A 17,706-nucleotide genomic window follows, 5' to 3' on the forward strand; every position below is an offset into this window, starting at 1 on the left:
GAGTGTTTGTCCTTCTCTTGTCTCGTCTTCCGTAGCGCTGTTTCTATATATATATATATATATATATATATATATATATATATATATATATATATATATATATATATATATATATATATATATATATATATATATATATATATATATATATATATATATATATATATATATATATATATATATATTCACGCAAACACTAGACGACGCATGGAGGTTAAGCTTTCCAACGCCACTCTGATGCTTTGAGGTTACGATCGAAAGCCAGTCGTTTTCCGCTATTTCCTCTCTCCGTGATGCTGGTCGCATCTCCCAAGTACGGAATCGCCGCGTGTGGCGATAATTCGACGCGACATGCTGCGCGATGTCTTCGAGCGATGAGCTGAGAGCCGTTTCTTCGAAGCTGCTGACGCCGCTTAATCAGTGTCCATGGATATAAATGGTTAAGTGAAAGCCTGAGAGGAGCTTCATTGTGCTTCATGCTGTCGAAGGTCTGAACGGGGTGCTACTGTCTCATAACGCGAGGCGACTGGACAAAGAAACGGCCACAGCTGAGCAACGCTGCTGAAACGTGCCGTTCCGCTGCCAAGTCTCGTCGCTTCATGCGGGTGTACGTACCAGCGGCAGCTTCGCCTCATGCAGATACAGTCACCGCTAAACTCTTTATTTCCGTGACGACCGGCTAGCACGCTGTTTCGCGCCGCGTTCAGCACCATCACCGTCCGAATGTGTGTGGCGTGTACGCCGGGACCGCGGCCACAACGCATTTCACCGTCCCTCTACATCGAGGCGGCATGGCGCCACCCCGATGTACACGTTACGGCTGCGCCCCGGTGTGGGCGAATTGGCGAATGTCGAAAACCGGGCCCCAGGAGGCACAAGAGTGCGTAAATTGAAGCTGCTGGTTCGTCGAGACATGCTGACCACGCACTCACTGCCACGCTGATGCCGGTCTGTACATGTCACCTTTTTGTCAGCTTGTTTAGTTACCTTAGTACTGTGTTTTGGGATGATGATGATGAGGATGTCATCAGGCTTAATGGAACATACCCACTGCGGGCGATAGCTTGTGGGAGGCGGAGCCACTTCATCGTTCTCCTTGGCCGCCTTCTCTGGGTGCGTCTCCGTTATTTTCGTTTATTTCTACGCTTGACATATTATGTGGCGTCGATCATTTGAAGCCACTTTCAATTAAGCCAAGCAGAGGATTGCAGCACGACTGCCGGAGAGCGTCCGACCTACAGTTAGTTTGAGCGCGTTTGAAATGAGGGACCCATGCAAGCACCCGCCGCGGCGGCTCAGTGATTAAGGCGCTCGTACAGCCGGAGCACCCGGATTCGAACCCGACCGCGGCGGCCCGTTTCGATGAAGGCGAACGCAAAAGGCGCCCGTGTGCTGTGCGTTGTGAGTGCACATTAAAGATCCCCAGGTGGTCGAAATCATTCCGGAGACCTCCGCTACGGCACCTCTTTCTTCCTTTCTTCTTTCACTCCCTCCTTTATCCCTTCCCTTACGGCGCGGTTCGGGTGTCCACCGATATGTGTGAGACATATACTGCGTCAATTCCTTTCCTCAAAAACCAATTCTCATTTCGTTTTCACCCATGCGAGCTCTGCCCGTGGTGCTGCGGGCGGCTATTGATACGTTTATGGCTGTAATTATGGTGGCGGAGACCGCTGGCACGCACAGCATCACGGTGCTGTTAGGGCTCCAAACCCCTCTATTTCTTCTTTTTTTCAGTTTTGGGGTGGGTTTAAGAGCTTATTTTTGTTTAATTTTTATAATCTGGTAACCCCCGGTAAAAGCGGAATATATATGCGTACTAAAATAGAAGGGAAAGGCCACGCTAACGTCAAAATAAAACTAGAGAGATTTACCATACCGGAGACGTATTAGTGGAGACAGATACCGGTTTTACGTATGGTTGCAGCGCATGCGCAGTGGCAAGCGCGTGGCAGGGTCGGACCACTACGCGTGCGCAACAGGCGCCGTAAACCCGGCATACGCCTCCGCTAATACGCCTCCAGAATGCTAAATCTCTCTAGTTGGGCTCTGTTACGACTGCGTAATTCCGTTCCCGGAACGGTAGGATACCCCGCCTTCCGTTTTTCATTCCAGTCTCATCTCATAGCATCCTAAAGAGCAATTTTGGCTCAAAATGATCTCAAAATGGAGCCTAAAAGAAAACATATACAAAGGAAAGATAGTAAATGATTGCCGTGCTGTTATTTGTGCGATGACAAATATAACAAAAACTTATTTGGCGCAAAGCTGTTCAAACGTCTGTCATTACCACTTCAGGAAGCAAGACGTTTAATGTCCCAAAGCAACTGAGGCCATGAGGGACGCCGTAGTGGAGGGCTCCGAAAATTTCGACCACCTCGGTTCTTTTGAGGGACAGTGAGAACTCTATCAATTTTTTTTGGGCTTGCAAAATCTGATAGTTCGGCATTTCATGGCTTTGTTGCCGCTTGTCCGGGAGCGAAAGATGCATTTATATCAACGAAATTTGGATTCGAAGTTGAAAAAGTTTTTCCCACCGCTCCGATTCAAACTCCAGAACTCTTATGACGTCACGGTGAACTCTTATGACCTCATAGGACGGAGTGACGTGAAACGTGACTTAAACGCAGACTTCGTGATTTCTGAGGGCTAGCGGTGCGGTGTAGCAGCTGCCGAAATGAAAGCTACCGCCGGCGCACGTTGAAGGCATCTATCGGGCTAGAGTGTACTATAATCGAGGGTCTCTACCGTCGCTTCGTTTACGTTTGCACCGGCGTCTTGCCAGCGTTACGATGGATCCCGTTCCCGAATCAGACAGCGAAGTTCTCGCAAAAACTCCGGCCTGCATTTCAGCGACCTCAGCCCCACAGAGTGTGCGATACTTTTGAGGGAGCACGGTTTAGTTAGGCGACGGCGGGTCGTTTCCCCGTGAGCAGCCGTTGCAAATTAAATGTCATAACCCCAGTGCAGGGAGTCGCGAGGGGCCAGGACAAGGTCGGAGCGTTGCGCCCATCGGAGGCTGGCCGGGGCTTTGGGGCCAACGGATTGTGATTCCTTGAACGGCGCGGTTGCACGGTGCAGCAGGCAGCGTCGTGGTCTCCCACTGTTGCAAGGGCCAGATTATTTATTTATTTTTTGCCACAAAAAAAAAACGGATGGGTACTCAAGGGCGCTCGGGTTTAAAGTTAGCGGCTTGAAACTATATAAAGCCGACGCACGACGCTTCAACGGCTTCCGCTGAATCCAACGGGTCCACTGGATCGGGCTCTCTCGCCCACTTGCATGTACCTTCAGATGTATAGTGTGAATGGATTAAATTAGCCGAGAGCTCCAAAAGAACAGCTCCGACAAACTGCCGAAGTTATTGAATTACGTCACAACGCGCAGCTCGCCGCGGAGCCGAATCGGTCTGGCCGGGTCGGCGGCGGCTGGCGCGCTCGGCGCGAAATAGACACATGCTCCATGTCTCCGCCAGTACGGTCAGAGTTCGCCGAAGCCGCCGAACGCGTCGGCGGTCAAGCGCAGTTGGAGTATAGAGGGTCTCGCTGAACGCGAGCGCGCGTTACGCCGGAGTATAAACGCACCTTAACAGAGCCTGCGCTTAACCGCTAACCAACGTATTAGGTAGCGGCATCTATGGGAGCCACTGAAACCACCCGCCTACTCACTGAATAAAAAAAATATCCTGTGCCGAGGCTCGAAATCAAACCAAGGCCTTTGGCGTATGAGACGGAGACGTTACCACTCGCCACGACGGCGCATCTAGTGGATGCACTCTTCCGATGCAGAAATCTCCGCGCTTTCGCTACGTATATCCTGGCCTAACAGAGCTAGGCCATCAGCAATTTTTCTTAACTGCCTTGTACCTTGTCTCCCGTCCCTAATAAACTATTTCCGTTAAGTAGTTTGAAATTGACTGGCACAGCCGGGAATGTTTCGCCGGGCGAGCGTGCGACGACACTAGTGCTCTTTATACTGCGAACTGCTTGTACGATCACCGACCATCGTGTCATCATAGTTTTTCATCGACCGTGGCATCATCTGAACAGCCTTAACAGGCTCTCTCAAAGGTTAACTAGCACTTGAAGCGGCACGTCGAGTTCCTCTGCTGTTCGGCGCTTGTAAATAAGAGGCGCGTCAAAAACAAAACCACGGGGCACGCAAACATCATAGACGCGAAGCGCCATAACAAATCGAAACTCTCCCGGCCGTCTGTGGCGCCGCCAAGCATCGGTTTTCTTTGCTTCCAACATTCAGGTTGTCTTTTGTCTGCCTTCCTTGTGTGATAAAAGTGCACTATCGGTTTTAAAACAAAACTTACTTCAATAATGAACCGCGCAACCATTTTTTTTTTGGTCGCCCTCAGAGATTAGCGACCTCATGTAGCAAGGAAAATTCCTCCAAGGTGGCATCTCTTGTCCAATGATGCCATCACGCTTGTACTTGCGAGATTGGCCTGTGGTGGCGATACCGGTATTTTGGTTCTTGCTATTTTCTACCTTACAAGAGCTTTGTTTTCAGTAAGAGTGGCGTTTTTGTGATCAGGAGCTGGTATTCTATCCATACAAGTCAACTTCAATTTCTCCTCAGTGTCCCTTTAAGCTATAGGTTTGTACCTCACACGTATTTTGAGGACTCCACCTATGGAATTCGCTAAATGTGATACATTACGGAGATGTAAAGGGAGGTGTTTGTTGGAGACACTGAGCTTTTCGTGAATAACAAGCAGCAGCTCTGGTCGTCGTCCTTCTCATCGGATGCGCTCCTGCGGCGCGAGGTTCGGAAACCAGAGCCGTTTTGTGAGCGTGCCGCGTGCACCAATGCGAGCTCGAGCTCTTCCAACCGCTTTTCCACAGACGGCTGCGTCAGTGTTCCGAATGCTGCTCTCAAAATACTGGACGCAGACGCTTTTTGCGTCCCGCAGGGGCCTTTCGGACGTCGACCTCAGCGCTGAAGGTTAGTGCCAGCCTTCCTTGCCCACTCTGTACACTACATTGTTGCAAGACTGTGTTGACTCCTGTAGCAATTAGCGTAACCTCATAGTGCGCTTGCTTCCACTTCAGTTATCTACTGCTTACCGCTAGCGCACACCCTTCTGTGGCGTTGGTCTACCAAGCGCGGAACAGTGCGTGCGCGGCGTTGAAGCGTGCTGCTGTTCTGAGTGGTTATTAGTGCCCCTACCGATTTCCTACGGGCCGTTGGCTTCGTGTAAGAGGAGGCCGCCTCAAACCCTTCGATGCTCGCCACATTTTAGAGCAATAATGCCCATTATTCAGAGGGTGTCTCTTTAGAACCTGAAACGTATGGTTAATCTCAGTGCTGTATACGGAACAGCTATGCTACTAAATTTCCTAACGTAAGAGGTGAAAAAATTCGTCCTGGCTCCAACTCAAAGCCAGAAGCGCCCATAGTCAGCTAGCTGAGCCTACTTGGACGGTTAGCCGATGAAACCAAGGTGCCATACGGAGTTGCCGAAGAGGATGTTATTCCAATCCTTTGTTTTGGGAGCGTTCTCTCTGATATAGAGGAATTCTAACGAAAGTGCAATTGCGAATATACCCTTTAGTGTGCAGCCAAGAGACGAGAGGAGACCGCAAAGAGAATCCCAGCACCTTTCTCTGTGCCGTGTGGTACCGTGTAGCTGATGCCTTTGTCTCATTGCTTTGGTTGGCACAAGGTGAACTTTCTTTAAAAAATCATGATGTTTGAAAGATTTGTAGCTTTCATTTGTAGCTTTGTGGCTGCAATATGGGGCCACAAATCGTGATTTATTGCATCTTTGGCTTCCGCTCTTTAGGGCATTATTTTAAGGTATAGAACAAACAGCTCCTTGTTACTTAAAGTCTTTTTGTTTTCTATAAACACTAATTCTTGGCCTGTTGCTGCTTCGTGCTTCCGCTTCGTGTGAAACGACGTGTTCGCGTAAAAGAGCTGCAGCTGGTATCTTATAATAGGCCTGGGAACGTCTCTACTGCCGATTGTGCGCACAATAAACGCCAATGTGCGGCAGTTTACATGTACACCTCCAATGTGCCCCACCTGTAGAGCCAAGTACACGCTCCCATGGTACTGCAATAAGTCTACCGCCATTATAGCTCTAATCCAAACGTCGTTGACCTCCAGAAACAATCCGGAGAACCATTTTGCGAATGAAAGCTGCATGAAAGCGTATACGTGGCGTGCTGAGTTTGCCATTTGCGCATTCTCTTTGGTATAACTACTTAGCGCAATGTATTAACGTTCACAAGTGAAACACACAGGACAACGGACTCACTTGTGAACGCTTTTGTGCTCCGCTAAGTTGTTAACTAGATGATAGCTGTAGTCTAAACTTCGTTGACCTGCAGAAAGAAGCCGGTGAACCGTTTTGCGAATGTAAGCTGCTTGCAAGCGTTTAGGTGGTTTGTTCAGCGCGACATTGACACATTGCTCCGGTGCCATGACCACCCCTCACATACTGCAAGTGCGCAGTCAGGAAGCACGGGTGGTCGGCTTTAACGACGCATTTCATGCACGGCCTCTGAGCGGACCTCCTGTCCGTTTCCGAAAAGTGGTTGTGCGCTGCACAGCACACAAGCCACACAGTGAGAACTGTGCACGCCATTCCAATGAACAAAATAGTACTAGCCGTCACTTTTCATAGGTACACCATTTTCTGGGTGGTGGATCACTTTCGTATTGTTTAAAGACATGTTTACAATGTTAATTGATGCCGAATATTATTACAGATGTAGGAGGAACGAAAAAAATAATTGCTGCTATTTTACACATTCCCTAAGAATGCATGACTTCATTTCAATACAAAATAAGCTCCTGTTTATTAAATATAGAATCGTTATGTCTGAGACAACTCAACTTAAAAGTATACGTGATGAAGCTAACTCTCATGGTCGCATTTGTTGCTCTCATGCTTTGTTTTGGCGCAACATAAGTTCGGCGTTTCTGTCGCGCGACCGCAACCTCTGTTGTGGCTACAGAACAGTCTGTAGTGTGTGTTGTCTTCTGTCACCGCTACAGAGCTTCTGTTGTTTCTACAGAAAACTCTGTGGCGTGACTTCTGTCTTATATAGTCGCAACAGAACGTTTTTTTTTGCCACAACAGAACATTCTGTCGTCGCAACAGATGGATCTGCAGTAACAACAGATTCTTCTGTCATCGCTACAGAATGCTCGTTTACAAGAACGAACCTCTTTCCCGCAACAGAAATTTCTGCTGTGTTTTTCGACTGGGAGGCACCAGCACGAAAGAAGCAGATGAAGAAAAGATATCCTGGACAGGCGATGACGCTCGGACTTTTACCAGTAACTAAGCCGCGTGGGTATTTTCTTGAACACCACTGCCTGCTGCAGTAGGCGCATAAACCAAAGGGACAGCTAGCGCACTTTGTCTCGCGCAACGCAGCGTCACTATCGTAACGTTTTCATGGAGGCGTCTGCTCTCCTTGCAGATGGTGGACCGAGCAGTGCAGGGGAGCAGGAAAGTGGTGATGACCCTGCGCAAACGGCCACAGGGAAGGCGACCCCCAGGCACCCTACCCTTGTGCCAAGGGGTGAAGGTGAGCGCTCGCGGCTCCTTCGAGAGCGCTAAATCCTATGTGTGAATTTCTCTGAGGGAAACGGCGTCGCCATTCTGGTGTGCCGTTTTCCAGAGCAGCAGATTACGACAGCTGGCAACTGAGTGTGTATGTAGCCTGGGTGGGCCACTGTATGGGCTAGAGTGCACCCTACGCTGTCGCGTAACTCACGCGGTGCTAATGTCACCGGCTAAGGTTTCAGAGTACCGTATTTCTTTTCCTCGCCCTGCCGCATATGGAAAGCAGAAGGCTACCGCAGCCAAACCTTGCCAGATCAACTAGCACAGATTGTGTCAGGGAATTAGCTATGAACGGCATCCTTCCGAAGCCTCTGGGCAGTTCTCAAAAGCCTGCGCATGTTTACCAGGTGCTGCTTAAAGGAGTTGCAAAAATTCTGTTTGTCTTCTGACCGGACACGATATCGCCGAGGTTTCCTGCGCCAATTACACGCAAAATTTTATGTCATTACTCACGAAAACGACGCTGCAAATTTAGGTACAGCGGGCAGAATAAAGGTGATTGCTGCGCTGGGAATGCCAGGAAGCGGCAGCTATATTTCTTCCAAATCCAGTGGCGTGGGGAAGAGGAACGCGGTGAGAGCCTTGCCAGCGACACGACGCACTGTTGGCGGACTCTATTTTGGGGGGCTCTTATTCTCTCTTTAGGAACCTAGAACGGGTACGTATTTCTCTTACACGCCGCTATGCCCAATATACAGCCCTTGCAGGCGGCGCTCCACATCGATTGAGGTCCCAGTTTATCCAAAACGCTCTTCGCTTTGCACCAGAACCCAAACATCGCTGCTCTGACGCCCTCACAGCCGCATTGAAATACAATCACTATATTATTGTCCTATTGGCTTCCTGCGTAGTAAACACACTGCGTGTTAAGTTGTTGGTTCATAGAGTGGCACTGGGCAAGGACCTTATAAGAAGGCTTGTTTGCTGTAGACAGTGAGGTGGCGCAACATCTCTTTGGAGTGATATCCGAGCCTGTGACTTCGATGTTTATGGCGTTGTCAACGTCAGCGCAGGCAGTAGATGACGTTGCAGCCCGTAAATAAAAGCTATCCGGCGGTGGGCGCGGTCGTGAGATCAGGGCGATGTAAATGGTGCGGTAAAGTTACACCTATAACTTCATTGTCGCATGGAAGGACGCAACTTTGAGGACTTTTTGTACGTAGCACCACACAGCGGTGCCGGTCGATGCAAAATGTTGCATGCCTATATGCCCGTATACATTCTCTCGTATGCGGTAGGCAGCATTACTGAATCCGATTGGGTATACGGAGGCTATTTTTTGCTTTATCTGAAAGTGGGTACATTAAAGGCTTTAGAAACCACTTCCGGGCTGCATAAACTAAAATCACGGTGGAAATATTCCTCTTTGAATTCCTCTGAATTCCTCTTTGGCTTCGTTGGCGCAAGTTGCCCAGAGTACGCAGGAATTCCTTGTGAACTGAAGGTGCCAGATGCGATGCCACCTCAATCTTCAACTAGCTGCCTACAGCCCTAAACTCAAATTACCTAAGCGCAGGGGAGGTCGCCGGCGTCACGATGGCTTTGGAGCACATGTTCTTTTTAAAATGGCTCATGCACTTTGCCTTTTAGTTTTCATTTGCTTCAGCCACATAACGTTAAATCTGGTGAAAAGCTTCCCTATCCATACACAACATCCTACTGCTGCGTATTTTCTTTGTGCAGTCGTACCCTTTCGGCTGTTACAAAAACTATGATTCAGAACCCATTAGCTCCAATGCAGCCTTTCGATAACATTCTAGAACAATGCGCCCTTGGCGAGGTCGATGTAGAGTGGCAGCGTAGCTTCCATAGAACCCCATACGTTGAGAACATGGCGGCTTGTTCTTCGTAGCCAGTGCTGCATTCGAATGATGCGACAACTAAACAGTGACGGCATAATAACAGAAAACGTGAGCTCATAGTATATGTGTCGTTTGGCGACAAAAACAAGCGCTCGAACATTTCGACGTTCAAGGCGATATAGACAAGCGCGAAGCAAAAATACGCTGCGAATGCTGACGCCCAATACAATTATTTTATCTACAAGCGCTCGCAGTGCCTTCCTTTGTCCACACCTCTAGCCTCAAGCTGAAATTCAAAATGTTAACGTACCGACAAGCAAGCTATTTTTCTTAGCGCCCGAAAGGTACATGACTCCTGGTTTGAGCTGTTTTTGAGCTAGGTCGGGCCTAGGTCGGGCCACAACCGGGGATGCTTTAACGCAATGGTAGGACCAAGAGTGTGCGATGCGAGCAAGGCTTCCTATTGTTTGAATGACGCTATCGTGTCCCCTTCTCTTCAATGCACTTCGCTTGACGGCACCACCGTGCGTCCTGAAATTGCGACGGCCACCGGCTCGAGCGTTGCAGTCGCACTGCGCACTAGAGTACTACCCCAGTGCGCACACACGATTAAATGGATGCACGCTGTCCTGCCTTGGCCTCGGGGTTGGTTTTCTGTCCCCGAAATTTGTGCTGCCTCCGTCTTAGCCGCTATTTTCTCTACTCGCTACTGGGAGCGTGCATGGTGACCATGGGAAAGTGTCAAAACAGATGTGGTTGCATGCTATAAGGCGACCACCGTTACAAATTTTCAAAAATGCGCTCTATTCAAAGATAAGCAAAATTATACGTCGAAGAATTCCGCTAAAACCGACCAGACAGGAGTAACAAAAAAAAAAAACGGGCGCACCGATTGATTATCTTGCCCATCACATCGGTTACCCAAGTATTGGCAAAAGTTAGGCTAGCATTCGATAGCTTGCTTCTCAGTCACGTACTGCGCACATTTTTCCAACAAATTATTGGAAGAGCCTTCCTACTTGGGGCCATTGTTATCGACATCGAGAAAGATCTTTTTGGGGAAAAATATAACTTAGGCATTAGAACGTATCATAAAATTGTGTTTGCGCAGCACTAGGCTATCCTGGTTGAACACTTTCTGAGAAATAAAAATGTTACTTAACGCAAGTCAGGGAACGACACTGAACGATTTGCCTTGCTTCCCTGTTCGCTCAGGTCCCTGCTGTGCAAAGGCAGGCATGACTACATATGTGTCAGGCCGCTGATTTGTGTCCGAGGCATTCGCTATCATATCGGCGTTGCTAGGCGACTCGTAGTAGTAGATGTGAGCCCGAATCAACGCGGCTCAATACGCGTTCACGCGGCGCGCTGCCTCTATCTTAGTTTTCCAAGGCGCTTTCGCTAATACCGCAGTTCCCTGCTTTCCTACGACCTGCAGCAGCATCTTCTCAGTGGCGCACGAGGATCTGGCTGACGCCTGCGTGCGTCAGGAAGACTGAAAACTTGAGAGAACGCCTGCAAAAAAAAAAAAAGAAAGCCACAGGAGTCGTGAATATTTTTTTCTTACGGAACTACAGAACACTAGAGCTGTCGAATACGTGAGGAATGCCTGTGAACACGCAACATTGTGCAGAAACGTTTTACTGCCAGGATTTCCACACAGGTTCGCCGATAGCATGCTGGAATATTACGGCTTTCCCAATACACTTTTTAAACTCATTCTTCTCTCTGACGTCTCCTACGCAAAAAAATAGACATCTGAGGAGCGTAGAAAATGTGTACGGTATTATAATATTCTTTAAAGTGGTACAGACACCAATTTTCATGCGCGAAAAAACTTTATGGTTTGTTTTATGAGCATAACGACATGCCTTCTAGCAAAATTTCAGACGCAGGCGTTGAGTGAATGATTATTTGATATGAATGTTCGAGGAGCCGCTGGCCATTTCCACCAGCATCGGATGAAGTCAAGGTGCACTTGCCCCAAATATTTTGACGTCACCGAACCCAGTCCTCGCTCACAGGAACAACCAATGCATGCTGGCTATGCCGACGTCATCAGGCATGTGCTAGTCTTAGTTCACCGGTTGACCATGACGTCAAGATGTACTTCAGCGCCGGCACCGATCGAGGCCGAAACTGGCGGTGAAAAATCGTTTGTAATTAATCACGCTGCGCACTAGCCTTTGGAGCTCATTTTCATGATTGCTACGCCTGCAGGCCTCTTTCAAGGCAAACAAAAAATGGACACTCATAAACTTTGCGCCAGTACCCCGCCAGGAAACAATAATTATCTCGGAGGCACTGTGGACGCTCTGAACTCTTCAGTGAGGTTGTTGGTGGCCGTCACACAACGATCAATTTGCCAGTCGGCCGCCGCGGTGGGCCAGTCCTTATAATGCTCGGCTGCTGATCCGAAAGACGCTGGTTCGATCCCGGCCGCGGCGGTTGAAATTCGATGGAGGCAAAAATCCAAAGGCCCGTGTACTGTGCGATGTCAGTGCACGTTAAAGATCCCCAGGTGGTCGAAATTTCCAGAACGCTACGGCGTCCCTCATAGCCTGGGACGCTTTGGGAGGTTACACCCCATGAACCAAATCAATTCGCCAGTCATCTGATTTATCAGAGACATGTTCCCCATTGCAGTTATTAGCGACTTCTGCAGGTGCTTCATGAAAGTATACGACGCAAAACATTAATAATTGTATGCAAAGGCAGGCATGCAGGATGCCCCGTTATTCGTGCAGAAACCTCCACCGCGCAAGAAACAAAAAAAAAATGTCTTTATATTCGGGCATATTACTGCTCGGGGAAGCTAATTACAATGTAGCACGTGGTTCCGAACCGTTTCAAAGCTTTGAAGTGACAACGGGCTAGCCAGACGTCAGCTACCCAGACGCAAACACAGTAGTCTGCGCACTTTTATAACGGACTTCATTTCCTCTCCGGCTACATAACCTTGAGTGGGCAAAGAGCTGCCTTATGATGGGAACCCTAAGAGTTTTCGCGGTCTGCTCGGTGGCTATTCGACCGCAACTCCGGAGTTCGACTATGGTACGCGAGTCCCAAGAGCCGATACCCGGGAGGCGCTAATGCACTTGTTTATTCACATGCTTTGGGAGCACCCCTGCAATTCTCGGTGCTGCTCCTTGAGGGGTCACTGTGTTACAGTCGTCTATATTCATTGCGTGTCTGTCCCATGAATCGTGGCACTATGGCACCTGCTCGCAGCTCCTCCCGCACTGGCCTCCTGTGTTCACGGCCGCCCTGCCAGTCTGAACCCGTTCAGGGATGCCGCCGTCTGCCACGCTTGCTTCCGCGCTTACCACCCGCAGTATTACAGCAGGTTGAGGAGCCGGGTAAGCATTCAAGAACACTTTTTCGCAGTTTCACCGCGAGCTAGTTAGGAAAAAAATTCCAAACTGAAAGTTGTATAACGGTCCTTAAAACGTCCCATTCAACAGTAATAAATTTCCATCTATTGCGACTTAGTTTTTTCCGCCACTGGAGACGCCCTTATCACTTGCGCTCGCGTAAATCGCACAGCCAGCAGCTGCGTTGCCGCCCCGTCACCTTTTATGCGGCAGCACACACGGCGAAATGTTCTGTTCGTTTGTGCGTGCAATGTTTGAGAGCACTGCAATCGGGGCGCGCAAGCGGCCATGTCACGTGGTACTTTTTTGTATTTTGCGGGCATCTGCAGTGAGCGAGAAACTAATACGTAATAGATGGAAATTTAGAAACCATTCAATAGGCCGTTTTGCGCACCGCTCTACAACTCTTTATTACAATTTTTGGCTAACTTCTTTGCTTGCGAATTTGGTTAACTGATCTCGACTAATTATGCAATTAAGCACAATACAGAAATAGTGTGACTTTCTCCACACAACAGCCCGCAACATGCATTCGATATTTTCGTGCTTAAGAGTGTCGGCATATTTTAAACCATGGCTTTAGTTAGCTGGCACACCCTGCATGTGCCGTCTGCCCAAAGAGCCCGAGTTTTCGTTTCAAAAGTTGCCCTCATCAGAGCGGCGGCTACGAGCACCAGGAGTTGGCTTCTGGTTGGCTCTCTGACGCGTGAGAACAACAGGCATGTGAACACCGCCCTCTCGCGCTCGCTGCGAATTTGCGAGATGCGAAGCATTGCCAACGTTTTGCGAGCTTACAGCTGTTCGAGAAAATTGGCGCTCAGGATGCTGCTTGCTTTTGCCTTCACATAAGAGATAAGGCGGCGGCCAGAGACGCCCCTGCTCTTTCCTTTACTAACCTCATCCTTCCCGCATCCGAAACCATGAAAAGAAGTCCAGAGCAGGGCATTGCCCGTGCGTAAAATCTCGCGCTGTGCACTGGTGAAAGTGACAGTGCGATAAGAAAGTTGCCGGGGTACGTTTCTCGGACATCCACGATTTTATCGTTACCATGGAACCAACACTGCTAGATTGTGGAAAAACGAGTCGCTCTTAGCGGGCAACCTTGCAGTGCATATATCCGCGACGTTTACGGATAGGGGGAAATGGTGCACTCTTCTGTCCCACCGTAGACGTGTAAGCTAGCCGTGCAGCGCCACTTTAGCGGACGCCTCCAGCGCACGCGCATGTGGCATGGGCGCCGCTGCGCATGGACAGCCGGCGTCCGCTCTGGCGGTATACGTGTGCGCTTTTACGTATCCGGTGGGTTAAAAACGTCCAGCAACTGAAACTACTCAAGAGTAGAATACAAAGGAAAATTTTTTTTTCTGTCAAGTTTTGAATATCGTTTTGCTCAGTGACTCCTGCTCGTGGAATAAGGATTTTTGCATTCTTTTTTTGCACCCAATCCTCACGACCTCCCGCATTCGCTTGAGGCATAGCTGGCTGCACTTGAAAAGTGTCGCAGAATCCTTTAAGGAGGATTGATGTCAGTAGCGCTGGTTCCGTGACTAACTGATGTGGAGCGGGTCTGTTTGCTCTACTGAACAAAACTAAACCATGATGTGCGGGATACGCATTGGCCAAGAACAGAACAGCGCTGACCGTTCAAGGCCGACGGACGAAATCACGAATTCCGGGGGCAGGCTCAGCACCATGTGGCTCGACGTCAGCTCTGGGCGCATAAAGTCTCGACTTCGAATGGCGAAAACGCCAATGGACCGTCGCCTGTTTCTGGCGCCGGTCAATTGCGCTTTTAGAAAGAAATTACCGTGTGTGTTGTCACAACGGCAGTTTTTTTTTTACCAGTGCGATAAAGCTCGCATGCCAGTCAGCTTAGCGCCGTCTCTGCAATTGCTTTCCGCTGATGTGTTCGTGTTTCGAGTGGGGTGCTGGGCTGTCAGCGGTGTTTATCTAATTAAGATAGAGATGCCCAAGCATGCTGTTCATTATTTCATTGCACTAGTCGAACAGCAGCACCCCACTCCTCCCGCATTTGCAACCTGCTCCACGACGACTTCTCGAGCAGCATGCTCCTCTGACACGATCGTTGCTGCAGACAGCATCACTTTTACGCTCGCAGTAGATCCTTGTCCTTACACCGCAGCGGTGGCCTAGTGGTTGAGCATCCGCCTCGCATGCAGGAGATACGGGGCTCGATCCCCAGTGCCACCGGGTACCCACCGGTGATACAATGGTACAAGCTTTCCCCAGGCCTGGTGCTCGGCTTAATCAGGGTGAAATGCTTGAGAAATGGGCCACTGACCCCACGTTGAGGAAACAAAAACACCTTGTGCCACGGCACTCTTTGGCCCAGTTGCCCTTGCGCCACAAAAATTCACTGCCATCATCAGATCCTCGTCCTTCTCGTGAGGCGACGGAAAGGCCTACCTCGCGGAAGGCGGTTAGCGGTTGGAGGATGGTCCCTCCGTCCGCTTTGGTCCGTCGTGTGTAAGCAAACAGCTGCCTGGGCGACCGGCGCGTCATTAGTCACCTGACCTTTTCGTCCCCTGCGCCGTTCGTCGCGTAGACCTCCTTTGAGGCTGGGGAGCGAGCTCCAGGACAAATGCAACCAGCAGGCACCGCGGAGAGTCGGGTGGGGCATGAGATTTTTAAATATACGGGGATATGTAGGGTGGCCGCAGCTTGTGCAAAAGAGTGTCACTGGAGTTGAATGGAGATGTCTTTGTCTCAAATTAAGGAAAATAACACCAGCCAAAAGAAGATGCGCGCAAGAAAGTTGGAAGACGACAGGAAAGCGGCTCTTTCCTCTCGTAGCCCAACTACGTGTTTTACTTTCTCCTGCAGCGGAGGTAGCCGCGATGATGATGGTGACGGTACTTAAAGTACATTTTGCCTCCCGTAATAATAAGTTGGAAGAATTCCGAATACCATCGTTTTCGAAAGTTTTCAGGTCACCGGGTTTGCTGCAAGACCGTTTAGGAGAGCTCCAGTGTCATTCGCGACAGCAATTTATGAATTGGGCTGTTCAGTGTCAGAAGCGACGCATTGTCTATTAAGGCTGCTGTAAGAACGTTTTTTTTTTTCGCATGCGCGCGCGTCCTTGCGACCATACGCACTGGCGCGTGAGGGCGCGTTGCGGATTGAGGTGCTGTACGATCAAATTTGCTGCATGCGACCGAGCGGACAACTCCGGCGTTCTGATTGGCGCACTCGGCAGTGCCGCCCGTGCGGCAGCACAGGCATGTGCCGTAGCAAAACACGAAGATATCTTGTCATACAAATGCCCACACTTTTATTGTGGCTCACCCGAGACATGTTTGGCTGTGAGATTTTTCGTAGTAGGTAAAACAGCCATCGGCTGTGATAGGCATGTATCTCGGCGCGGAAGATTCTGACGTTCGCGAAAGAAGTCGTAACAAACTTTGCAACACCGCAGGCGAGGTTCTAAAACAGCGCCGCGGGAAACGATTAACTTTTGCGCTATATCTACTTCAAAACATTAGAAAAGGCATCCTACCGCCATCGTGACACAACTCGTTCGACCGCTAGTCGGCTGGACTACGCTGAAGACCACCCACATATGCAACCGTTCTAACTACGATCTAAGATTTTTGCCTCCTATTATTTGAAGAGTGCCCCCATTGAAAGTTACCCTATACCCTTGCATTCAATAACGATTTCAGAATGACGACGTGATTCGAATCGCGAATTCTCGGAGCCAGGGATGCGGGACTAGAACAAGCTATAGGTTAGCAGTATATATTCGATCGTTTGTAATTATAACAGGGAAAGACATATCTGAGGTCAGGCACAGGTTAAGTCATCAGTTATTCAATCCAGCACACTCCAGTCTTTTTACATGCATTATAATTGCCTTTATTTTGTAGCTTTTCATTAATTCAGGCACACTTTAGTTGTCATCTATAAACACTGTTTGTCACAGTCAAGTAAACAGGCCTCCTTGCTGTCTCCCCACTTGACTGTTATTGCAAAAGTTCGGGCGACTGTACTTTTTCCACTTGAAATTCGTGCTGCTACCTGGTGTGTCATTGGTTATGCGCACATCCAAAAGGTGAGTTTTTATCAAAAGGAATAGTGCAATGACAGAGAAATGCCGAAATGGCTTGCCAAAGTTACTGTTATGCTGCTTATTAGTCATACAAAACCGTACAAGGCCTCGGGCGAAGCTTCCAAAGCGATTCAGCCTTTAAGTGACTCCTTAGTGGAGGGCTCCGTATAACTACCATTACCCGTGGTTAATTACCGTGCACTTATATCACACAGTGCATCCAAGTCGTTGGTTCGAACCCGCCCACTACGGTAGCACTTCGATGGCGGAAAAATGTGATAATTTCGTGTACTGTGCATTGTTAGTGCCCGTTAAGAACCCCAGGTGGTCGAAATTATCCGGAGCCCTCCACTATGGCGTCCCTCATAGACTGAGCCGCTTTGGGACGTCCCTCCTATAAAGCCAAGCCAGATGTGCCATAATCCTATTTGCTGACCAGTTCAAACCTATAGAAATTTTCCAGTAGGGTCTGCTACAGGTACGGTGAAACGCACGCGCGGAGCGGCAATCCACGTAGAAGCGCTGCCAGGCGCCTTTCCGAAACGGGCGGGACTCAAGTTGCAGTCGCAGTTCGTCGGCACATCGTTCTCGACTAACCCGATGCCACGAACGCCAGCGTAGCTTCCGCGTCGAACGAACGGGCAGCAAGCCGCAACTTTCTTGGTGAACGCGCTTTGGATGTGCGCTGCGTTGTTCGCCGCTCACCGCGTGATTCCTGCGTGCCGCCCCACTGCGCCCGAACGAGACATGCAGGAGACGCTACCGTCGCGCGCTATCTGTTGGGGCAGTGGGGTACATTGCGAGGAGGAGGAGTGCGAGGAGGAGGATTTTTCGCTCACGGCCAACTCCGCCGACGCCGACACCTGC

General features: G+C 49.4%; 2 protein-coding genes across 3 annotated transcripts in view; one reads left to right on the plus strand and one right to left on the minus strand.

Annotated features, from left to right (window-relative positions):
* Window positions 1-17,706, minus strand: part of Pde11 (Phosphodiesterase 11) — a 404,428-nt gene that overhangs the window by 249,758 nt on the left and 136,964 nt on the right. The window lies entirely within an intron of this gene.
* The window catches only part of LOC144114812 (uncharacterized), a 137,455-nt gene that overhangs the window by 115,068 nt on the left and 4,681 nt on the right, over window positions 1-17,706 (plus strand). Inside the window, exons 2-4 of the mRNA XM_077648787.1 lie at window positions 4,857-4,956; window positions 7,449-7,556; window positions 12,628-12,755. Coding sequence (XP_077504913.1) covers window positions 4,857-4,956; window positions 7,449-7,556; window positions 12,628-12,755 — 336 coding nt within the window. The remainder of the gene's footprint in view (window positions 1-4,856; window positions 4,957-7,448; window positions 7,557-12,627; window positions 12,756-17,706) is intronic.

Source organism: Amblyomma americanum, chromosome 1, assembly GCF_052857255.1.
Source record: "Amblyomma americanum isolate KBUSLIRL-KWMA chromosome 1, ASM5285725v1, whole genome shotgun sequence".
Lineage (NCBI taxonomy): Eukaryota > Metazoa > Arthropoda > Arachnida > Ixodida > Ixodidae > Amblyomma > Amblyomma americanum.